The sequence below is a fragment of the Macaca thibetana genome, chromosome 1 (genome assembly GCF_024542745.1).
Source record: "Macaca thibetana thibetana isolate TM-01 chromosome 1, ASM2454274v1, whole genome shotgun sequence".
NCBI lineage: Eukaryota > Metazoa > Chordata > Mammalia > Primates > Cercopithecidae > Macaca > Macaca thibetana.
The window spans coordinates 163,015,836-163,038,199 of NC_065578.1; the positions used below are offsets into that span (position 1 = coordinate 163,015,836).

General features: G+C 42.2%; 1 protein-coding gene across 3 annotated transcripts in view; it reads right to left on the minus strand.

Moving 5' to 3' along the window:
• Positions 1 to 17,516: 17,516 nt before the first annotated feature.
• NR5A2 (nuclear receptor subfamily 5 group A member 2) overlaps positions 17,517 to 22,364 on the minus strand; it is a 148,169-nt gene continuing 143,321 nt past the window's right edge. For all 3 annotated transcript variants that reach the window (XM_050782329.1, XM_050782340.1, XM_050782350.1), the window contains one exon: positions 17,517 to 20,974. In XM_050782329.1, the coding sequence (XP_050638286.1) occupies positions 20,727 to 20,974 (248 nt within the window). In that variant the 3' untranslated portion in view covers positions 17,517 to 20,726. The remainder of the gene's footprint in view (positions 20,975 to 22,364) is intronic.

Genomic DNA, 22,364 nt, shown 5'->3' on the forward strand with positions numbered 1-22,364 from the left:
AGAGGAAGCATGCAGATGGGCAGGTGCAGGAACCGGGGAGAGTGCTTTTTGGACTCCGGCCCCACAGTAGTGTCTAGAGGTGGATCCCTGTGACTCCTGAAGCCCTAGTGGGCATGATCCAGTGCTCTTTTAGCTCTGCTGTCCACAGATGGCTTAAGTGGTAACCAACTCAGTGTCCTCTTGGTACCCGGGTTCTTGTCCAGCATCCAGAAGGAATCAGGTCACATATGGACTTGAAGGATGGTGAATGCAGGGGTTTTACTGAGTGGTGGAGGTGGCTTTCAGTGGGATGGATGGGGAGCTGGAAAGGAGATGGAATGGGAAGATACTCTTCCCCTGAAATTTGGCCGTCCAGTGGCTGATTTCCTCTCTGACTGTCCCCAGCAGAACTCCTCTCAACGTTCAGATGCTCCTTCTCTTCTCTCCTCTCAGTTGCACCGTCTTGCCACTCTTTTGCTCTCCTGTTCATCTGCCCATCTGCTTGTCTGCCCATGGAGCCTGGGGTTTGGGGTTTATATGGGTACAGGATAGGGGGATGTGGCAGGAGAAAAGGCAACTTCTGGGTGCAAAACAGGAATGCCTGTTCCCATTTAGGGCCATGGGTTTCCAGGCTTGAGGGTGGGGCCTTTGCTGAGGAACCGCCCTCTTCTACCCAGTATTTCCGTGTCTCCTGTCTGTATCAATAGTGCCCCATGCCATGCCACCCTCCATCTACTACTGCCCTCATCATGTCTATTAGGCTGGACTCATAATTCTGCCATGCTGATTTTTTAGCACAGACGGCTGTGTTTTTATATGACATTCTAAATTGTTTATTAACTATTGCCGACTATGCTATGATTCATAAAGGAAATGGCTTTCAGGAGTGTGGAAGCCAATCAATCTAAGCAGGAATTGCCACCTGTGGGAATACAGAAGTAAAATCTGCCAATACTTTTGGTGGTATAAATGTTTATACTTGAAAAGCACAAACTTCTTTAGAAGGAATGAAGGTTTGCTCTATAATTTCTCAAGAACTAAACGTCACACAGAGTGGGAAATAAAAAAAGTCTATTAACATGATGGATTTGGTGCAAATTTCTTGTCTTTAAACCCCAACTTCAAATTTTTATTATTTATTTATTTATTTGTTTGTTTGTTTGTTTTTAGAGACAGGGTCCAAGCTGGTCTCGAACTCCTGAGCTCAAGTAATCCTCCTACCTCAGCCTCCTGAGTATCAGTTTTCCTCTCTGTAAAATGGATGGAGAATCACTCCTGCCTGGATTATTCTAGATTATTCTCCAGAATAGATCAAATTAACTGATAAAATTAATCCATTAGAAGAGTTTAAAATATTAGGTAAATGGGAGCAATGGTTGTTATTACAACGGTTGTTGCTACTCTTATTATTATCCTCCTTATTTTCATAGAATCAAAACGCAATTTGGAATTTTAATGTGACCTCAACACAAGGGAAAACAGAATGCATGGAGTAGTGCTTGGATCTTTCCATATTAAAAATCGCTTATCATTGATTTAGACGTCTGATTTTTTAAATCAGTCTAACGTTTATTTAGATTTTCTCTCCACAGTTTGATTCTCACCCTGTTGGATTAAAGCCCAGGGTGACCAGGCTTTTTGACTCGAGGACCACACAGTGATTTCTGATTGAGCCTCTGGGCCTCCCTGTCCCAAGGCTGCTCCTGTCTGCTGCGGACAAATTGCACTGCCTCAGGATATTGACCATTTGCCTGCCGATTCTTTTTATTCTCTCTTGGTTCAGGAGGCAGAATTTGTCTATCGCTTCCAATTTGGAGGCAAATTTCAGTCTTGGAATTATTAACCCTCATCTAAATTCATTACACTGAAAGTTCACAGGAATTCAAACGGTGACGTAAGTGTTAAAACAGTTTCACTGGCCCCACAGTTACCTGGGCTGCTTGCAATCTTTAGCTGATGCTGCAGGCTCTTAGTGCTAAGAGCAAACCATGCATCCACCCACCCTAGCACCTGCTTATACACAATGTCTCGACACAGCAGTATGAAGGGCAGGCAGGAAGTTATCATTTGCATCATGCTTGATTTGATTTATCCATTTGGAATTTGTGATTTTTTAGGGCAGAGATTGTATTGAATTTTACTCTTAAAGCTTTACAAAGCAAATTAATTGTGTTGGGTTAAACATTTTTGTCTTTATAGAATAAACCTTTTTTCCTCAAGCACTAGTAGGTGACTATTTGGAAATCACTGATACGTTAATTCCACACCAGGTACTGGATGTACTATTCATGCAAGCAAGGTCATTTAAGCTGCTTACTTGTTTTAAAATGTGTAGGTTTCATCTCGCGAGTTAGATACAAGCCTCCGGTGTTTCAATAGTTCTTAGAGTATCTGCCCCTCTCCTTTACCCCGTTATCCTAGATTGTGGCCAGAGTGGCCTTTCCAAGATACAAACCTGATTCTCTTCTGGAAGAAAATAGTTCAGGGTTGCTTCACCACCTTCAGGCGCCTCCAGCCTCTCAGTCCTCCTTGCTGCCCACCCTCTGCCTCATTTTCCACCCTCCCCCCAGGCACTTGCCTTCCAGTCTTGCTGAACAACCTGCAATTAGAGAGGGATTTATGAGCTATCAGAGCTGTGCCTGCGCTCCTGCAGCTTTCTACATAGGAACATCTTTCCCTTCCGTGGCCTCTTCCTCCTGTGTTTCAAGGCACAACTCACATGCCAGTTTTTCAGGATGGTCTTTCTAGTTACGTGCCTCATCCTGCCCCACCCTTTCTTTGGTCCCCAAGAGCCTATCTATCCTGGCACCCATGGCTGCTATAATTGTTTTTTAATGAAGTTTCTCCCCCAGAGGGAGAAAGTCCAGCATCTATCACACTTTGTGACTCTTAACAGGTACTCAATAAATATTCCTTGAATTAGTGGTTCTTAACTGTTTACTAAACTTTTTTGTAAAAAAAAAAAGTCTCTTCTTAGCCTTCACTTATACGTATGTCTGCTTATTAAAGCGTAGTTTGAGAACCAGCAGCATCAGCATCACCTGGGAGCTTGTGAAAAATGCAGAAAGTTGGCCCCACCCCAGACCTGCTCATCAGAATCTGCATCTTAATAAGGTCTCCAGATGATCTATGCCCACCTTCAGGTTTGAAAAGCACCACTATAAGTAACTGGAAGGAATGCAATTTTATTTCACTTAAAATAATTTAACCAGGCACAGTGGCTCACGCTTGTAATCCCAGCGCTTTGGGAGGCCAAGGCCGGTAGATCACTTGAGGTCAGGAGTTCGAGACTAGCCTGGCCAACATTGTTCAATCCCATCTCTACCAAAAATACAAAAATTAGCCAGGCATGGTGTCGGGCACTTATAGTCCCAGCTACTCGGGATGCTGAGGCAGGAGAATGGCTTGAACCTGGGAGGCGGATGTTGCAGTGAGCTGAGATCACACCATTGCACTCCAGCCTGGGCGTCGCAGCGAGACTCCATCTCAAAAAAATAATAATAATAAAAAATAAAATAAATAAAATAATTTAGTCATTCTTTTTTTTTTTTTTTTTTTTTTTTTTAAATACAGATTCTCATTCCATTGCCAATGCCCCATGCCATCGTACAGTGGCACGGTCTCTGCTCACTGCAACTTGTGCCTCCCAAGTTCAAGCAGTTCTCCTGTCTCAGTCTCCCAGGTGGCTAAGATTATAGGTGCTCACCACCATGACCAACTAATTTTTGTATTTTTAGTAGAGATGGGGTTTCGGCCATGTTGGCGAGACTGGTCTCGAAGTCCTGGCCTCAAGTGATCTGCCTGCCTCGGCCTCCCAAAGTGCTGGGATTACAGGCATGAGCCACAGCGACCGACCTAGTCATTCAATTTTTAATGCCTTTTCTGAATATTAACGTATTCTAAGGCAATTTTAAAAGTTTATTAGAACTCTAGTATGCTAATTTTAGGAGTAATTTGTAATGAAAAATACAAATTGTCATTTGCATTTGATACTACTGCAGATACAGGAAACCTTGCTCATAAGAGGGACATAAAGACCATGAGGATGAGTGAAGTATGCCTAATAACAAAATTCCCAGAATTTCCAGGATCTCCAGAATTTCCTCATAGAAGGAAGGGCTTAGGCAAGGCCACGCTTGGAAAAGCAGGCTGAACAATTGGCCTTGAATTTGTATCTGTATGACAAGCATGCATTTTTGCTTAGATTATGTTACTAAGTTCATATACAATTTTTCTAAACATGAATTTATCCATATCTTATATAGAAACGAGCAAATGTCAATCGCCCATAACAAAGAATGAGTTAACTTCCTCGCCTCTTTTACTGTGAAACTCTACATCCAATTCATTAGCAGATCCTCTAGGCATTACCTTTGGAATATACCCAGAATGTGACTACTTTTTGCCATTTTTCTCATGGTCACTCTACGCCAAGCCACCTTTATCTCTTGCCTGAATTATTACACTAGCCTTCTCTTGTTTTCCTCCTTCCACCCGACTTCCCAACAGTCTCTTCCCCACTCCGTTGCCAGATCATGCCCTCCTCTGCCCAAAACCATCCAATGGCTTCCCCTCTTACACTGAAGGACACTGAGGCCTTTGCTGAGGACTACAAATGTTCCATGGCCTGGCCTCCGACCCCCTCCAACTTTATCCTCTTATTTCCCCATGTTTTCCTTCCTTCTTTCCTTCCTTCCTTCCTTCCTTCCTTCCTTCCTTCCTTCCTTCCTTCCTTCCTTCCTTCCTTCCTTCCTTCCTTCTTTCCTTTTTTTGAGATGGAGTCTTGCTTTGTCACCCAGGCTGGAGTGCAGTGGTGCGATCTCGGCTTACTGCAACTTTTGCCTCCTGGATTTAAGTGATTCTCCTGCTTCAGCCTCCAGGAGTAGCTGGGATTACAGGCACCCTCCACCACACCCAGCTAATTTTTGTATTTTTGATAGAGACGGGGTTTCACCATGTTGGTCAGGCTGATCTTGAACTTCTGACCTCAGGTGATCTGCCCTCCTTGGCGTCCCAAAGTGCCGAGATTATAGGCATGAGCCACTGCGCCTGGCCTGCCTTGCTGTCTTTTACTTTTGTGCTTGCACACAGGCTTCCTGGACGTTTCTCAAGCCTGGCCACAATGCTTCTGCCTCAAGGCCTTTGCATGGATTCATTCCACCGCCAGAAAGCGTTCCAGGTATCCTAATGGCCTAGTCCCTCCTTCTTCAGGTTTCCCTAAAACGGCAGAGAGTCCTTCCCTGGTCTCCTGCCACCCCTTTCACCTACCCCTCCACTGTCACTTTTTGTCTCTTTATCCTGCTTTATGTTTTATCATGGCAGTTATCACCATCATCTGATACAGTACTTAGTTATTTTACCTATTTTTGTATCTTTCCACTAAAATTCAAACTCCGTCAAGTAGGGGATTTGTCTTATTCACTGTTTTATCCCCAGTGCCCAGAACAGCCTTGCATATAGTAATTGCTTAATAAATATTGGTTGTATAAAGCCATGAATGACAGCACAGAGGGTCGGTGTTGAGAGGATGTCACTGATGAAGATTAGTGGAGGATGGCTCAAGTTCATTGTCACTACATCAGATGTTACCTACAAGTGTTCAATTCTTTCTTTGTAAACCTGAATACCGGAGTTGCTAATAAATTGCAATATTGTCAGGTTAACAGATCTTTCTCTCCTTATCAATGTCATGTAATACTCAGAAGACTGTATGTTACAGGCAAAGAGAAAGAAAGAAAAGGTCTTCAATAATCCCTAGTGCTTAGCCTCTGTATGTCCTATAGTCCTTGTTTATTCTCTTTCCTGCCTAGTTTATCTTTTTATTTTATTTTATTTTTATTTTATTTTATGTTTGAGATGGAGTCTTGCTCTTGTCGCCTAGGCTGAAGTGCAGTAGCATGATCTCGGCTCACTGCAACCTCCACCTCCTGAGTTCAAGCGATTCTCCTGCCTCAGCCTTCCCAGTAGCTGGGATTACAGGTGCCCGCCACCATGCCTGGCAAAGTTTTGTACTTTTGGTAGAGATGGGGTTTCACCATGTTGGCCAGGCTGGTCTCGAACTCCTGACCTCAGGTGATCCACCTGCCTTGGCCTCCCAAAGTGCTGGGATTACAGGCGTGAGCCACTGCACCCAGCCCAGTTTATCTTCTTAAACAGTCTGTGCCACTTTGAATGGATAGGATATTTGTTTTAAATTGAAGGTTGTTAAAGTGACCCAACTATAGTCCCAAACTATTAGCCTACACCAAAGATCAGCAAACTTTTTCTGTAAAAGGTCAGATTGAAAATATTTCAGGCTTTCCAGGCAACATGTAGTTTTTGTGGTGACAACACTGTCATTGCACTAGAAAAGGAGACATAGGCACTACTTAAACATACGGGTGTGGTTTTGTTACAAAAGTTTACAAAAACAGGCCTGCTGGAGTTGGCACATGGCCATGGTTTGCTGATCCCTGGCCTAAACCAAAGTCATGCATTTCTAGACTGTTAACACTTGCGGGTATGACAGTGTCTAACACGTATGCTAGGTACAAAGAAATATCTGTCGAATAAGGAAATAAATAGACACAACCTAAGAAATCCATTGGTAATTTTAGATACTGTTAGTCATGGTTGAAATGGTTGGTGCCTGATTCCTGCCATGGAATTCGGGCTTCCGGAACGTGGCTGTGAAGAACCCTTAGCCAGGGAAATAGTGCTTCATCTCACCACTCTTAAGACACATTTTTCACCATTTACCTTCCTTCAAGTCAGGATATATCGTGTATCTTTCAATGATACCAGAAGCACATTTCCTTTTCAGTGGTGGAGAAGATAATGGTGTGTCTCACAATTGTTGGTATCTTAGATTTGAAGAAATAAGGTATATCTGGTCACTTGGATTTTCAGATTAACAAGTGACCAAACAAAATGTCCAACTAAGAAAGAACTATGTTGTCTATGATGTAATAATTGCCAGGGCTGATGAAGGTAATAGTGTCTGGATCTAGGTGCAAAGGCTCTTGCTTACTCTCTTTCAAGCAATATAGACTTTCATGGTGAATGGATAGACAATGAAAAGGAGGTTTCCATGTTTTGGACCTTAGTGGTTTTCAGAGTTATTTTTCAAGTCATATCTTCTTTATCCTAGATAATCAAGAATTTACTGGCCCAGAAATTATCAGTGAAAGTATAATTTTAAATGATTGCATTATCTTTTAAAGTAGGTATAAGAAAGGTAAAGAGGAAGATTTTAATACAAATCAGATCTTTTCATGGTGACAGAGACCATTAATACTGCTTTTCAAATTATTTGCTTTCAAATACACATTAAAACAGGATAAAAGCAATTAACTATTGGATTTAATCTGAGAAATGTTTTTTGAGCACCTGTTATGAGTAAGCATCGAGTTAAAAGAAGCTAAAGTTGGGAGCAGGTTTCAGATCCCTGGTGGAGCGCCTGGCTCCCCAAAGCTTCACGATGGAAGAAACAGGGGACGTTCAGTAGACTTGTAATGCCCTTTTAATTCTTCCCATGCGCTGACACATTACACTACTGAGATGTGCATCTTATTTATGCTAGATTTGTGACGTATTCTGTAAGCTTGGCTCTCTCTCTCTGAAAGCAAAGCAATTCTTAGAAAATAAGGAGGGAGAATGCAGGGGTGAGGGAGGGAAGGAAGGATTACTGCTTTTGGGCATCTGGGCCAGGTGTTCATTTCCTGGCCGTAGATGGATAACTACCTGTTTACTTTCCTCTGACTAAGAAGAGTAGATACCTGAAATTGTCTAAGCAAAGACATAGAGTAGGATTTGGTAACCTGGGAATGGGCAGGGTACTTGATTTTGGGGCATAATAACCTGATTTCAGGATGGCTGGCAACACAGTGGAGGGCAGGGGAAGAGGAGAGCCTTACCTGTTGCCTCTCCTTCCTCTTACCCTCCATCCCTGGGAACCTTATGGTTTCTCTGGGGTGTTCCCAGATATACAAGTGGCAGATGCCCCTCCTCCGTGTTTACAAAGCCACTGCCACTCCCATCTTCCACACTCTCAGCCAACGGCTGAAGGAGGCCTTGACCATCTGAGCTGCTGAGGTCACAACCCACGTCCCACCCCCATGTAGGTACTGATGGGATGGAAGACTGGAGCTGTTTTCCATTCCCAAACACCTGATGGACGGACAGAAGGAAGGGCACATGGCTTTATTCTGTTTGGAGAACTCAAAAGCAAACAGATTATTAATAACAGGTATTTTACTAACCGATAACAAAATTAGTAGATTTTGACTTTCCCTATTCCTATGTAATCATAATGAATTGTGTTCAAACATATAAAAAACGTTTGTAGTCCCACGTTCCCCTGAAGTCTCTTTCTTTTTTTATTTTTATTTATTTATTTTTTGAGACGGAGTTTTGCTCTTATTGCGCAGGCTGGAGTGCAATGGCATGATCTCAGCTCACTGTAACCTCTGCCTCCCGGGTTCAAGTGATTCTCCTGCCTCAGCCTCCCGAGTAGCTGGGATTGCAGGTGCCCACCACCACACCCAGCTAATTTTTGTATTTTTAGTAGAGACAAGGTTTCACCATGTTGGCCAGGCTGGTCTCCAACTCCTGACCTCAGGTGTTCTGCCCACCTTGGCCTCCCAAAGTGCTGGGATTATAGGCGTGAGCCACCACGCCCAGCTAGGGTGTTTCAATGTTGCAGCCTCATCTTTTTTTTTTTTTAAGCCCTATATGCTTTCAGCTCATCTTCTTACCCCTTCCAGGCCCTTGTCTTCTAGTATCTTCTTTTCCATATCTGTGGATCGCCCTTGGGTTTCTGGTTCCCACTTCTCATCTCCCAGCAGTCACCTGTTACTCAGTCTTTTATGCCTTTGTCAGCAGCATCCACATTTAAATCTTGTACCTTCTGTAAAATTCTCTTTGGCTAATAACACTTCAGGCACAAATATGGCTGGATAAAGAGGCTGCATGTTGTGTTGAAGACAAATAAGCTCCTCATTTTAGTTTCTTTTATATTAAAATGAAACAAAGCAAAAAACAAACAAACAAACAAACAAAAAACAGAAAAAGAGCACTAAAAGCAGAAACCACTGTCATGCTCCTTTTACTTTTTGCTTAGTTATGCCAAGATGATGATTTTTAAAGACGTGAAATAAACCCACGATAATGGTGTGTTTTATTGCGTTTTCTTTTATTGAGGTTGAAAAAAGGAAGGTTCTTCCCAAAAATCAGATGATGAAACAAAAAGGAAGAGGTGGGGTTTAACAATCCATCTCTTGCATGGTTTGTTTCCTAGATTCTGCATTAATCCATTACATGCCTGCAATCCTCGCACTTTGGGAGGCTGAGGTGGGAGGATCTCTTGAGCAAAGGAGTTTGAGACCAGCCTGGGCAACATAGGGAGACCCTGTCTCTACAGAAAACAAAAAAAACAAAACATTAGCTGTGCATGGTGGTGCACACCTGTGGTCTTATCTATTCAGGAGGCTAAGGTGGGAGAATTACTTGAACCTGGGAGGTCAAGGCTGCAGTGAGCCATGATCCTGCTATTGCACTCCAGTCTGGGCAACAGAGCAAGACCTTGTCTCAATTATAAAAAAAAAAGAGAGAGAGAGACACACACACAGATGAGAGGCCTTCTCTCTCTCCCCAGGTGGTTGTGCCACTTTAAGACTTCTTTAAGGGAAGTAGAGAGGATGAGGGAGCACTGATCAGGCATTGCCCAAGGAGCTTGGCTGGAATCCAGGCCACACAATAGTTGCAGGAACATCTGACACTCAAATAACACAAGGCCACAAGGCAAGAGCAGAGGCGAAATAAAACCTGTTACAGCAACACTCAGGGGGAATGTAACACGTGTTTCCACACTTATTTATAGAAGCTTGTTCCACCTCTACAGCAGAGACCTTTTGGCAGTCTTAATTTATTTCTGGGGAAAATCTTTGGTACAAAATTGTTTTAAACAACCAGTACTTTACTAACTGCACTGACGGCAAAGGAATGTGAGCAGAAATGATCAACACAACATGTTTTCTCTTCATAACATGATTGCTTTGTATTTGCATAGTCTCTAATAATCAATGTATAGATAACATGGCTCAAGTGATTTTGTGATAAAATAAACAGGGAAACTATTAATCAAACCAAGGTATAAAAATTAGTATAGTTCTTATAGTTGCAGCATAGTCAGGGCTAATAAGTGGTGGTTATGCCAATGTTTCCCGTTGAGGTGGTATAGAAAATAAAGGTCACCACCTCAAAATTCTCGTTTATGTAAGACTCAAAGAATGTCTGTGTTGTCGATACTCCCACGGCACTGAGCAGCTGACCCTTGTTTTAAATGTCTGTGGTTATAACTGCGCTTGTCTAGGCTCTTGTTAAGATCAAGAAAATTTCTAGTTATTTGGTGTTGCAGTTATTAGAAATGTATCTGTCGCTATTGCTTCTTTTCTTTTTAATTTGTTATTACTATTTTTTCGAGACAGAGTCTCACTCTGTTGCCCAGGCTGGAGTGCTGTGGTATGATCTCGGCTCACTGCAACCTCCGTCTCCCGGGTTCAAGTGATTCTCCTGCCTCAGTCTCCCAAGTATCTGGGATTACAGGCATGTGCCACCACACCTGGCTAATTTTTGTGTTTTTAGTAGAGACGGGGTTTTGCCATGTTGGCCAGGTTGGTCTCGAACTCCTGACCTCAGGTCATCTGCCCACAAAGTTCTGGGATTACAGGTGTGAACCACCGTGCCCAGCCTGCTTCTTTTCGGTCCTAAAGAAAATGCTCAGTTGTTGCAGTGAATGTTGACCCTACAGGATACCTTGGTATGTGCTTTCAGGAAGACACTGTAGCTAAGTTGTTCAGGTTCCCAACTCCTGAGGTTTAGAATCAGAACTGTTTTTGAACCCTCCCTCTGTCACTTTCTAGCTGCAGGACTTTGAACAAGTTATGTACCTCTGGAAGTTTCAGTTTTCATAGTCACAAGGAGGGGTTGTTATGAGGATTAAATGAAATCATGTTTGCAGAGTAAGGTAAATGCTAAGCTTTGGAAATAAAAAGAAAGCCCAATATGCAGTGGCTTAAATAAGAGAGGAGTTTATTTGTCTCTCACCTGAGGCTGACCTGTAGGCACTATCAGGCCATTCAGGGATCCAGGTTACACAGCCCTCTTGTTGCTCTTCAATCACTGGTCTTCTTGGATTGCTGTCTGCACCTCGGGTCCGGCCAGGGAAAGGGCTAGGAGCCAAAGACTAAGGAAAGTGACTCGTTTTTACCAATGGAGAAGACTGAGAGGTATGCTTGTCACTTCAGCTCACATCCCATTACTGCAGACCCATCTTACTCACTTGGTCATGCCTCGCTGTAAAGGAAGCTGGAAAATGTAGTCTTCGGCTGGGCAGCCATGTGTCCAGGGAAAAAAGAGAAGATACATTTTGGGGAGATAACTGTCTGTCATAGCATATAGCACTCAAAACTCAGCACATAGTGCTTAAACATAGATGCTATTATTTTCATGAACTCTCTCTAGTATGTGTTCTTTGGGTATATTTCCTCAATTAGATCATTGCCTGGAACAATTATTATTTCTTGGATATGGAATAAATTGTTTTTATTCTATTAATTAATAAAAGTAAAATTAATACAAATATTAAGTCATTTTTATGGATGTTCTGGGTTTCTCCAGTGCAACTTTTTCTTTTCTTTCTTTCTTTCTTTTTTTTTTTTTGAGATGGAGTCTCGCTCTGTCGCCCAGGCTGGAGTGCAGTGGCTGGATCTCAGCTCACTGCAAGCTCCGCTTCCCTGGGTTCACGCCATTCTCCTGCCTCAGCCTCCCGAGTAGCTGGGACTACAGGCGCCCGCCAACTCACCCGGCTAGTTTTTTGTATTTTTTAGTAGAGACGGGGTTTCGCCATGTTAGCCAGGATGGTCTTGATCTCCTGACCTTGTGATCCGCCTGTCTCGGCCTCCCAAAGTGCTGGGATTACAGGCTTGAGCCACCGTGCCCGGCCTTTCTCTCTTTCTTTCTTTCCTTCTTTCCTTCTTTCCTTCTTTCCTTCTTTCCTTCTTTCCTTCTTTCCTTCTTTCCTTCTTTCCTTCTTTCCTTCTTTCCTTCTTTCCTTCTTTCCTTCTTTCCTTCTTTCTTTCTTTCTTTCTTTCTTTCTTTCTTTCTTTCTTTCTTTCTTTCTTTCTTTCTTTCTTTCTTTCTTTCTTTCTTTCTTTCTTTCTTTCTTTCTTTCTTTCTTTCTTTCTTTCTTTCTTTCTTTTTTTGAAGGAGTCTTGCACTGTTGCCTAGGCTGAAGTACAGTGGTGCTGTCTCGGCTCCCTGTAACCTCTGCCTGCTGGGTTCAAGCAATTCTCCTGTGTCAGCCTCCCCAGTAGCTGGGACTACAGGTGCATACCACCATGCCCGGCTAATTTTTGTATTTTTAGTATAGGCGAGGTTTCACCATATTGGTCAGGCTGGTCTCGAACTCTTGACTCTAGGTAATCTACCTGCCTCAGCCTCCCAAAGTGCTGGGATTACAGGCATAAGCCACTGCACCCAGCCCAGTGCAACTTTTTCAACTGGCTCTCTTTCATCAGATGGTGGGGTGAGCTGTGAGGAAGGGCTGGGAGGACAAGTACCAGCAATGTTCCTAGGTGACATCGTCTAACCAGAGAATGTTTTTGATCCTCACACAGAGGAGGTAGATGCATGTGGGAACCAGCACCTTGACCATGAGCTTCTTCCAACTCCATACCAGATGCTGGAGAAGCAGAGGCAAAGGGAGAAATGCAATTTTTCCAAAAGGTAGATACATTTTCGGAATGCTAACTCTTGCCTGTTTGTAAGCATGAGTCGGTCTAACATGTTTGGCAGCCTGTGATTTTTCTCCTGCATCATAAAGAAATACCAAAACAAGCTTCATAAATTTCTCTCTTACATACTTAGGTCTCTGGAGTTGGCTGGATTTCTCCTCTCAGTATCTTGTCATCCTAGCAGACTCTAACAGCACAAGCAAATCTTCCCTGTGGGGAGAAGTGAGGAAAGAGGTCCTTCCTGAAGGTGTAGGCCTGTCTGTTTGGTTGGCCCTGCTGGAATCCTGGACTGTCAGTTCTGGAGGGTCATTAAAGATTACCCAGCCAGCCATTCCATGTAGGAGTCACAGCCCCAAAACTGTTGTCAGGTCCAGCCTTAGGTGGAGCAGTTTCTAGAAGGTCACCAGCCTGTAATATAGTTAGTTCCATTTTTGGACAGCTTTGACCATGAAACTTTTTTTTTTCCCCACATTGTGTCAAAATCTTCCTCTTCATAATATTTACCTACCTTACTACTACGGGTTTCTACTCTCTGAGCCACAGAGCACAGTTCTAATTCCCTTTGCAGCTCTTTCTTCTGATGTTGGGTAATGACGCTAAACGCCTCATATGAATGGCGTGATGCCACTTTCACTGCCTAGTTCTTGGATGAACAACACACGTAGAGTGGGAGCTGACGTGCGTCACACATGCGAATCACCTCTGAAGCAAACATAAAGTACGTTTGTGTTACGGGGTGGCATAGAAGAGCGTATTGGATGGGTACTGGACTATCCCAGTCTGGGCCTGATGAAGATGCACGTGGTCAAGTCAAGGAGACCACTGTGGGGCAATGTGGTCCACAACTCAGGAAACTTTGATTCTTTTGTGGACGTCATGTGCCGTGCCTGCTCTATGCCAGGCACTGGGCCAGTGGTTTATAAATGACTGAGTCACTGCCCTTGCTCTTTCGCTCACAGTTTAGAGGAGCCACCCTGGGAAACAAACACAATGAAACCAGAGCATAATGAACATCAGAGGTCTGGGAGCCCCAGAGATGGGGGTGTGCTGGATGGGGAGGGGCAGCCTCCTTGCCTTGGCTTCTCTAAGCCTGGTTTTTGTTGGCTAGACCATTGGAGAACAGTGAACAGGAAGAAGCAGGCTGTGCTTATGGTGTGGTCGATGCATGAGTGGGCCTGGACAGGAGGCTGGAAAAGCAGGCGGAGGCTGGGAAGGCAGGCATAGGCTGTGCCAGGAAAGACCTGGATGCCATGGTGAGAGTTGACTTTTTCCTGAAGATACCAGGTATTGGAGGACTGTAAGCAAGAGAATGACATGATCAGCTCTGGGTTAGGGAGATGGGTCTGGGTGCTCTATGGAGTGAGATTTGGAGTACGTTCAGATTGATAGCAGATCAGCCCGGAGTCTACTGCATAATTCCAGGCAAGAAATGCCAAAGGCCTGCTCTAAATCTGCAGGGAAGGAAGGGGCAGACTGACAGGGGAGAAAAATAGGAAAAGTAACTGGTGGGGCTTGGATATTGAGGCCACGCGGGAGGAAGGAGAGGTGAGGAAGAACAGCCTGCGACGGCTTCCACACAGGAGATGCCCATGGTGGCAGGGGAGCTGGAGGGACTTCAATTCCTGTCACGAAAGTACTGAGAGGCCCCAGCCCAGGCACAGCTCCTGGGCTGGGCTTCTCCCTCTGAGGGGTAGGGTGCCCAAGCCCACTGAGGACAGGGGGCTGCTGCTGGGTCCGCTGAGACCAGAGAGTGGGCGTGCTCTGCAAAGTAAGAAGCACGAATCAGAGTCCACACATTGTCTCCTTGGAAGGACGACTCCTGTCTCCCCTTGGCTCTAACATGATCCTAAGAATAGTCTGGGATCTGATCTAGTGTCTATGGAGCCTGGACCAGGATCCCCAGTGCCTCCTGGGGCCGACTCAGGTCTGATCTGTGCTCACATCAGCTCAGGAAGGGCATGGAGACTCCAGTGCTTTCAAGCCTCCTCCCTTCTTGATAGTTTAGTTTCAAACTCACTCAAGGGAATACTCAACAATTAGTCTAATTTCATCCCCCTTTGCCCCTTTCTCTCTTTTCCAGCAACACACGTACAATGTTTCTTAGATTGGTTCTTAGCTTTTCTACAAACAAAACCACAATCACAGTCTGTTAGTCACCGAATTATTAATTCCTAACTTAACATAAAACAAATGCCTACGTGAAACAGTAATAAAGCATTGCAAGAATATTTATTTTGAGTGACTAAACTATACACTTCCTGTTCAGTGTTAGGGAAAATTGGTCTTTATTATTCCAGGGAAATGTCAAAATCACTAAGTATTGTAGCATTTTGACCTGCATTATGTTGAACAAACTTTCCACATGTTTCTCATAAAAATATACATCAGAGATGGCTTCAAACTGAACGTCAAACTTAGTTCAAAGTACAAACCTCTTCAAAGTTATTTTGAAGATCACATATAACAATCAAATCCACATCAGCATGGGCTGGTTTTTCTTAGAGGCTGCCTCATGCTGATGGATTTAGCATCTCAGTGAGTGGAAGGGAGGCCTCTGCACTCATCAGAATGAGCCCTGCCAATCGCCAGGTTGGGCTTTGGAGAAACGCTCTCTCCACCAATTTTTTTTTTAAAGTATATAACTGCTTATAAAAACATTTTTAAAAATCCATATGCTTTATCTTGCTTGACACTGTGTGATGATCACCTGGGTGTATACATATGTAAATATTTATCAAATGCTACACTCTTCTGTATGGTAATTATAGTTCATTTAAATATGAATATATATTTTCATATTTCATGGAATGTCAGCAAGAATCATTTAAAAAGTTCTTTCTAGTTAGAGGTTGAAAAGGGGGATGTATTTTGTAGGCCGCTATTTAGTTGCTTAAAAATCTTAGTTTTGGCCAGGGACAGTGGCTCAGGCCTGTCATCCCAGCACTTTGGGAGGCCAAGGCGGAAGGATCACTTGAGCCCAGGAGTTCGAGACCAACCTGGGCAATATAAGAAGATCTCATCTCTACAAAAAATAAAAAATTAGCTGAGTGTGGTGGCGCATGCCTATGGTTCCAGCTATTTGGGAGGTGGAGGTAGGAGAATTGCTTGAGCTCTGGAGGCAGAGGTTGTTGAACTGAGATCGTGCCACTGCACTCCAGCCTAGGCAAAAATAAAAATAAAAATAATAGTAAGTTTAAGTTTCATACTCACTAGACTCTAAGTGAAGTATTTTGGGTTGGACTCCATGGTATCTTTTTGTAGGATCCTAAGAAAAATTGGCATCTGCTTGGGAAAGAATGAGCACTTCCTGCTTATCTTGGCCCAGGGTAGGGATGGGAAGGGTGGAGTGTGAAGTGGGAGGCTGGACCATAATGTTTCCTAAACACCGTTAAGTGTTTTGTGGCTCTTATACTATTTTGTAATAGAGGTTTTATTAATTTTGAAAATGGATTTCGTAGTTATTTCATTGCCTTAAACATCTGCAAAGCCACAATGGTACTGAAGGAGGCTAATTTCTAGAACATGGGCATCTTACTTTTTAGGATTAACATCCATAAAGTATAAGCGCTTTTATGTTTGGGTTATTGATAAATATCTATATACTTTGAGGTGACCTAATGTCTGATTTTCTCCAATATCTTTGCCCCCCCCCCCTTTTTTTTTTTTGACGGAGTTTCGCTCTTACTGCCCAGGCTAGAGTGCAATGGCGCAATCTCAGCTCACCACAACCTCCGCCTCCCTGGTTCAAGCGATTCTCCTGCCTCAGCCTCCTGAATAGCTGAAACTACAGGCATGTGCCACCACGCCCGGCTAATTTTGTATTTTGAGGAGAGACAGGGTTTCTCCATGTTGGTCAGGCTGGTCTTGAACTCCCGACCTCAGGTGATCCGCCTGCCTCGGCCTCCCAAAGTGCTGGGATTGCCGGCGTGAGCCATTGCGCCTGGCCTATCTTTGCCTTTTAAAGCAAATCTGAAGTGTCCTCCTGGTCTAGAGACAGAGTGGTATAGTGTTTAAGAGTGTTGATTCTGGAGTCAAACTACCTAGGTTCAAATTCCCGCTCCTCCTCTGACTAGTGTTTCGAATAATTTTGTGCAAGGGGCTTTAAGATGAGAATAATACCTCCTGGATCTGTTCTGAAGACCCAGTGAATTAATAAATCACTTGGGAAAGTTCTCAGGGCACCATAAGCTCTACAAAAAAGTGAGAGGCTATTAAGATTTTTCTGCTCATTGATTATAACAGTAAATGATATAAAATACTTTGTTTCACATGTAGAGATGATGTGCAGATTGAATTTAATGCTTCAGGTATCCATGGAAGGACAGTCAACCACTCTAGAAGATATCTAGAGGGAAAAGTATCTATTCCTGTGGGATTCTTTTGCTCTTTCTCAGAAGCTTTAGTTGGCCAGGCGCGGTGGCTCACGCCTGTAATCCCAGCACTTTAGGAGGCTGAGGCGGGTGGATCACGAGGTCAGGAGATCCAGACCGTCCTGGCTAACACAGTGAAACCCCGTCTCTACTAAAGAATACAAAAAATTAGCCAGGCGTAGTGGCGAGCGCCTGTAGTCCCAGCTACTCGGGAGGCTGAGGCAGGAGAATGGTGTGAACCCGGGAGGCGGAGCTTGCAGTGAGCCGAGATTGCGACGCTGCACTCCAGCCTGGGCGACAGAGCAAGACTCCGTCTCAAAAAAAAAAAAAAAAAAAAAAAAGCAAAACAAAAAAAAAGCTTTAGTACCCAATAGAATGAGGACAACATAAAAACTTTTAAAAATTATCAGGCTGGGCATATCAATATTTATTGAAATACTGAAAAAAAATTCCATTTTGTTGAGAAATTCCTGGCAAGAACTGACATGACAATATGTATTTGATTGATACAGTAAGAAAACATCAACAAGTAACCGACTTCACACTCTAAACATTGCATGGATTCAAGTCCAAGGCAGCTGCAGATCTGTGATACAAATAATCAGACATTACGGATTGTCTGTTTACAAACATAGAGCAACTATAATAAACCAAGTTAAGCCAAAAACTTTTATATTTGAGTCTGCTGTTACCGGTAAATCCTGTAATTGATAAGGCAGTTGCTAAGTAAATGTCAGGTTACAAATTGGCTAACAATCAACACTAGAGAAACTTCACTTGTCAACCTTGGGTGAACAGACGCTGGCTGTGATGCTTTCTTGCTTATCAGCTCCTGTCGTTGGTGTGATCAGCAGTGTGGATGTAACCCGCTGTGTTGCCCATCTTTCTAATCGTTCTCATGATTTAATCTACCAGGTTAACAACATACCAATAAGTGACATTTTTTAGGTTTGATTTTCAGTGGGGAGTACTGTATCTTTAAAATAAGAGAACATAGATTTTAAGAGTCAATGTAGCCAGGCGTGCTGGCGTGCATCCCTAGTCCAGCTACTGGGGAGGCTGAAGTGGGAGGAATGCTTGAGCCCAGGAGTTCGAGGCCAGCCTGGGCAGCATATGAGATCAAGATCTCGCCTCTTAAAATACAAAATAAAATAAAATAAAAATCAACATATTTGGTTTTTTGGCAATGTTAAAGACCCTCCAAATAGTTATAGTCAAATCTTATAATTGTCTCCACCCACATTACATATGCATGATAGGACCGTTTCATTAACTGTTGACAACACCATTCCTCTCCGTGTATCTTCTAGCCAACTTGTTTTTCAGCTGGAGAGGGCAATGATGCTGCTGTTCTCTGTAATGCTTTGGATATGCGCTCTGGTCGGTGATTTTGCATTGTCCTTTGAGCCATGAAGATAACACGGGTGACTGAGATTGTGCATGAGCCAATGCCCAGCTTATCTAATGTGTACCCTTCATGTGGATGAGTATTAGAGGTGATTACTAAAAGTAATAAAATAATCCTCTTTGTACGCACGCAAGTAATAACTAATATCTTTGGTATACAACTTACAATGCTTGGAAAGGAAAACCAGGTAAGACTTCACCTTGTTAAGTTTACTTGAAAACCAGAGGAAGCTACAAGTCACATAATTTACAATAGATATTAAATAAACTACAGTAGGAATGATGAAGATTTACAGACATTTAATGAAGTGAATGATTTTAATTCATTAAGACTCTTCTATGTCCCTGAACTAAGTTCCACTAACTTGAAGACATGCTACAGTAAACACATATATTTGGTTTCTTCAGTCTTGGCTATATCTTATACAAAGTTGAAACCAAGGAACAATAAATTAGCATCATAATTGTCTACAGTTGAAACTATGATATACAATATAAATACACTATTCAAAAGCCAGAAACATTTATGAAAAAATTAAGGGACTAGGAGATACTTTCATTTTTTACAGTTTCTACAAGTGATTGTGCCGCCGATAATCTCAAAAAAATTAAAGTCTAAATGAGATTCCCGTTTTTGATTTTAGTGTCTCACGACATAGAATAATTAAGTACTGTTAAAAATAATTACCAATCAGAAAAATAACATTAAGGAAATAACTGCTTTTGCTATTTTGTTATATCACAGATCCCCCTGCCCCTCAGGACCTAAAGAATGTAAACACTATATCTTATTTGACTTTAAAGTATTAATACTTTATTTTAAACAAATGTTGATCCACATCTGCACAGCTACCTTTTAAAATTGTGAAATAAGGCAAGACTTTCATACCTGTGGCATCGCATGTTAATAATACTGATAATAGTCATTTGAAGAATTTGCGATTCTTTGTCCTCCCATATTTGTTCTACAGCAGACTTTGGTCTATGACTTAGAAAGGTCAGTATCACTCTCTTCCTTTCCCCTTTGGAGAAGATTTGAATTACTTTAATATCTTTCCAGGCCACATGTAAAAATCACCATTTCCATCCAAGTTTTGAGGATGTTCAATTGCAGCAAGAATGAACCTTGAGTCAATACATCACCTCATCCTTTCCTTTCTCTTTGCATAGATTAACATGCATCAATTTTGTTTCCAACGACTTAGAACTGTGACTATTTGACATCCTAGCAAAATATGTTTAATGTTTTATTTTTAAATGAACTACAAACTTGGATGATGAAAAAGACTGACGTATCCTAACAAGACTTCCTGCCAGAAATTTTTTATGAAACCCAACAACGCCAAAGCCACATTTCAGCAACAGTAGCAGAAATAAGGTCTAAGTTACTTTAGCTATGGAGCATTTTCTTTGAAAGTTTGTAGTCATTTCCCTTAATATTAATTAACACTTATATAAGATAGAAGAGAGATACTGCCTGCATTTTCTTAACATCATGAACACGTGACAAAACAAACCTCAGAACATATTTAAAATGGCAAGCTAACATATTAATAGAATTTCCTATTAGCTGTTTGCAGGTCTAAGACACAGACACTCAAAATTAGGCTGTTCATGATTTGGTGGAGCTACTACTGGGTGTGGCTGAACATAGGTCCTTAGTACAGATTCGGTGACCACAGGGCAGAGGTGCTGGGGCCTTCAAAGCAGGAGGGAGGGGCTATTGTAGGTACAGCTGATGCATTCTTGAGAATTGTTTCAGTTCAGCTTTACCATGGAGGAATCCTGTAAGCTCAAATCCCCCGCTGTATCAGCCTAATTAATAAGATTAGTTCCTAAATTTCTTCATAGCGGAGATCAGTTTAAATATACAAGAATTGTTCTGTCCGTTTTTATTCTGACGGTGTTGCTATCCATCTGTGAGTTCAATCCACTCCATTACAATGTCTTTTCTATGGAATCCTCTGGGGATGTGAAGCCTTTGATTCACAGTTTGCAATACAAATACCCTGATACATCATTTATTTGCTATTAAGTATTTGATTATTATGCCTTTTTAAATTCAATATCTTTAAAGCAAGTTTTTAATTAGTGTTGCTTGGAGCAGTTCAGAGTACTTTTTTTCTTCCTGTTCTTCCCCCTCCCCACTCCCCCAGTCTCTTTTTGTTTTGAAAGCAGAGCTCCTAGGGGTTGTAACTTATGCTCTTTTTGCATGCAACATTTCAATGAGAAGGTTATTATAGGGCACATCCCCGTTCAGGTGCTTGTAGTAGAGGTATTCTTCAGCCTGCATGCTGATGGCCCGGATTTCGGGTAGTCGAAGAAGTAGCTGTCCAAATTTCTCTGTCTGCTGCGGGTAGTTACACATTGTGTAGTCCAGCAGGGCGGCATTGACTTGTTCCTGGACACCTTCTACCAGCTGGAAGTTTTCAAGGTTTTTGACATCTGCATTAAAAAAAAAAAAAGCAACATTTCAATAGCATTTTAATTCCTGTTTACTAAAGCAGTGTGTTCAATTAATGGATATATTTTCCTTTTGACATAAAGCATACTTTACGTGCTGCTGAATAACCCCACTCACCGAGCTTCCCGGGAAAAGGATCACAAAAGAGCTTTAGAAGAATGTCTTGTTGAAATTCTGCATATACCTCAAATCAATTAGACACCAATGGATTTTGAGCAAGGTCAACTCTTTTCATATCTTACAAAAGGAAAGGTTTGAGGATTCCTAAAGTAGAGGGATCTTAATATATTGCCAGCAAATGAGTCCCTGGAGAAAGACCTATCTTAACCCAGTATATTACACAATTCATATAATTCTGTATTAATTTTTCTGACCCAAGGTGAAATCTGTGTCCAGGGTATGATGTAGTTAATTCTAATAAAAAGTGACAGGATTCTTGTTTCTGTTTGACATTTTCTAAATGATTCTGAAAGTCTTTGACTTGTCTAGCCTATGCTAATGAACCATCTGGTACACTCCAGTGACTGCCAACGGAATATTCGCTACTGGGAACTCTCTAAAATATATATCTTGGTGACTAATGATCTTTATCAAATGAAAGCCTTGTCCTTTAGGCAGAACACAAGCCAGGATGGTCGGTGCCCTTTAACCTGCATGTGGTTTCTAAAGTCTGATACTTTGTGTTTCTTTTTTTCTTCTGGTCACTCATGTAGAGATGAGCGAAGGCATTTCATTCCGCCTAACTCCTGATGACTATGCAGTTGTTTTTAGACATCTGCCCTAAAGGTCCTTATAAATACTGAATAAGAGAGAAAGCCAGAATAAAAAGACAGACTGACATACAAACACACACACAGACAATAGGCAAGGGAAAATGGTATGCTGGAATTTCTCTTCTGGGGTTGATTTATGTTAACAGTATGACTTTTATACGATGTGTACATAGAAGCCTCTGGAAAAAATAGACAGATACATGTGTGTGTTTACATACACCCATGCTCACAAAGTAAACAGATGCAGCCACCCTGCCCTGCTTTATTTTCTAATTGGATAAAAATAAATGAGAAAGAGATTCAGAAGAAAACCACACAGTACCATGACTAAAAGGATAAAGGTATTAAACTCGGTTAAAGTAACTCATACCCACTATACTGTTTTTGGCATTATATGCTGTTGAACTTAACCTACATATGTGTACATGTCCATCTTGTTATTTCTAAATGGCTTTACACTAGGCTGTCATACATTTGCTGTTGAAGTGTGTTCAGGACGATTTCAGTGTTTACATTTGGGCCATAGCTTTGCATTAAACATGCTTTCCCTTTCAATCCCCAAGTCTCTGACCCAAATTAAAAACAGTGAGGAATTAGT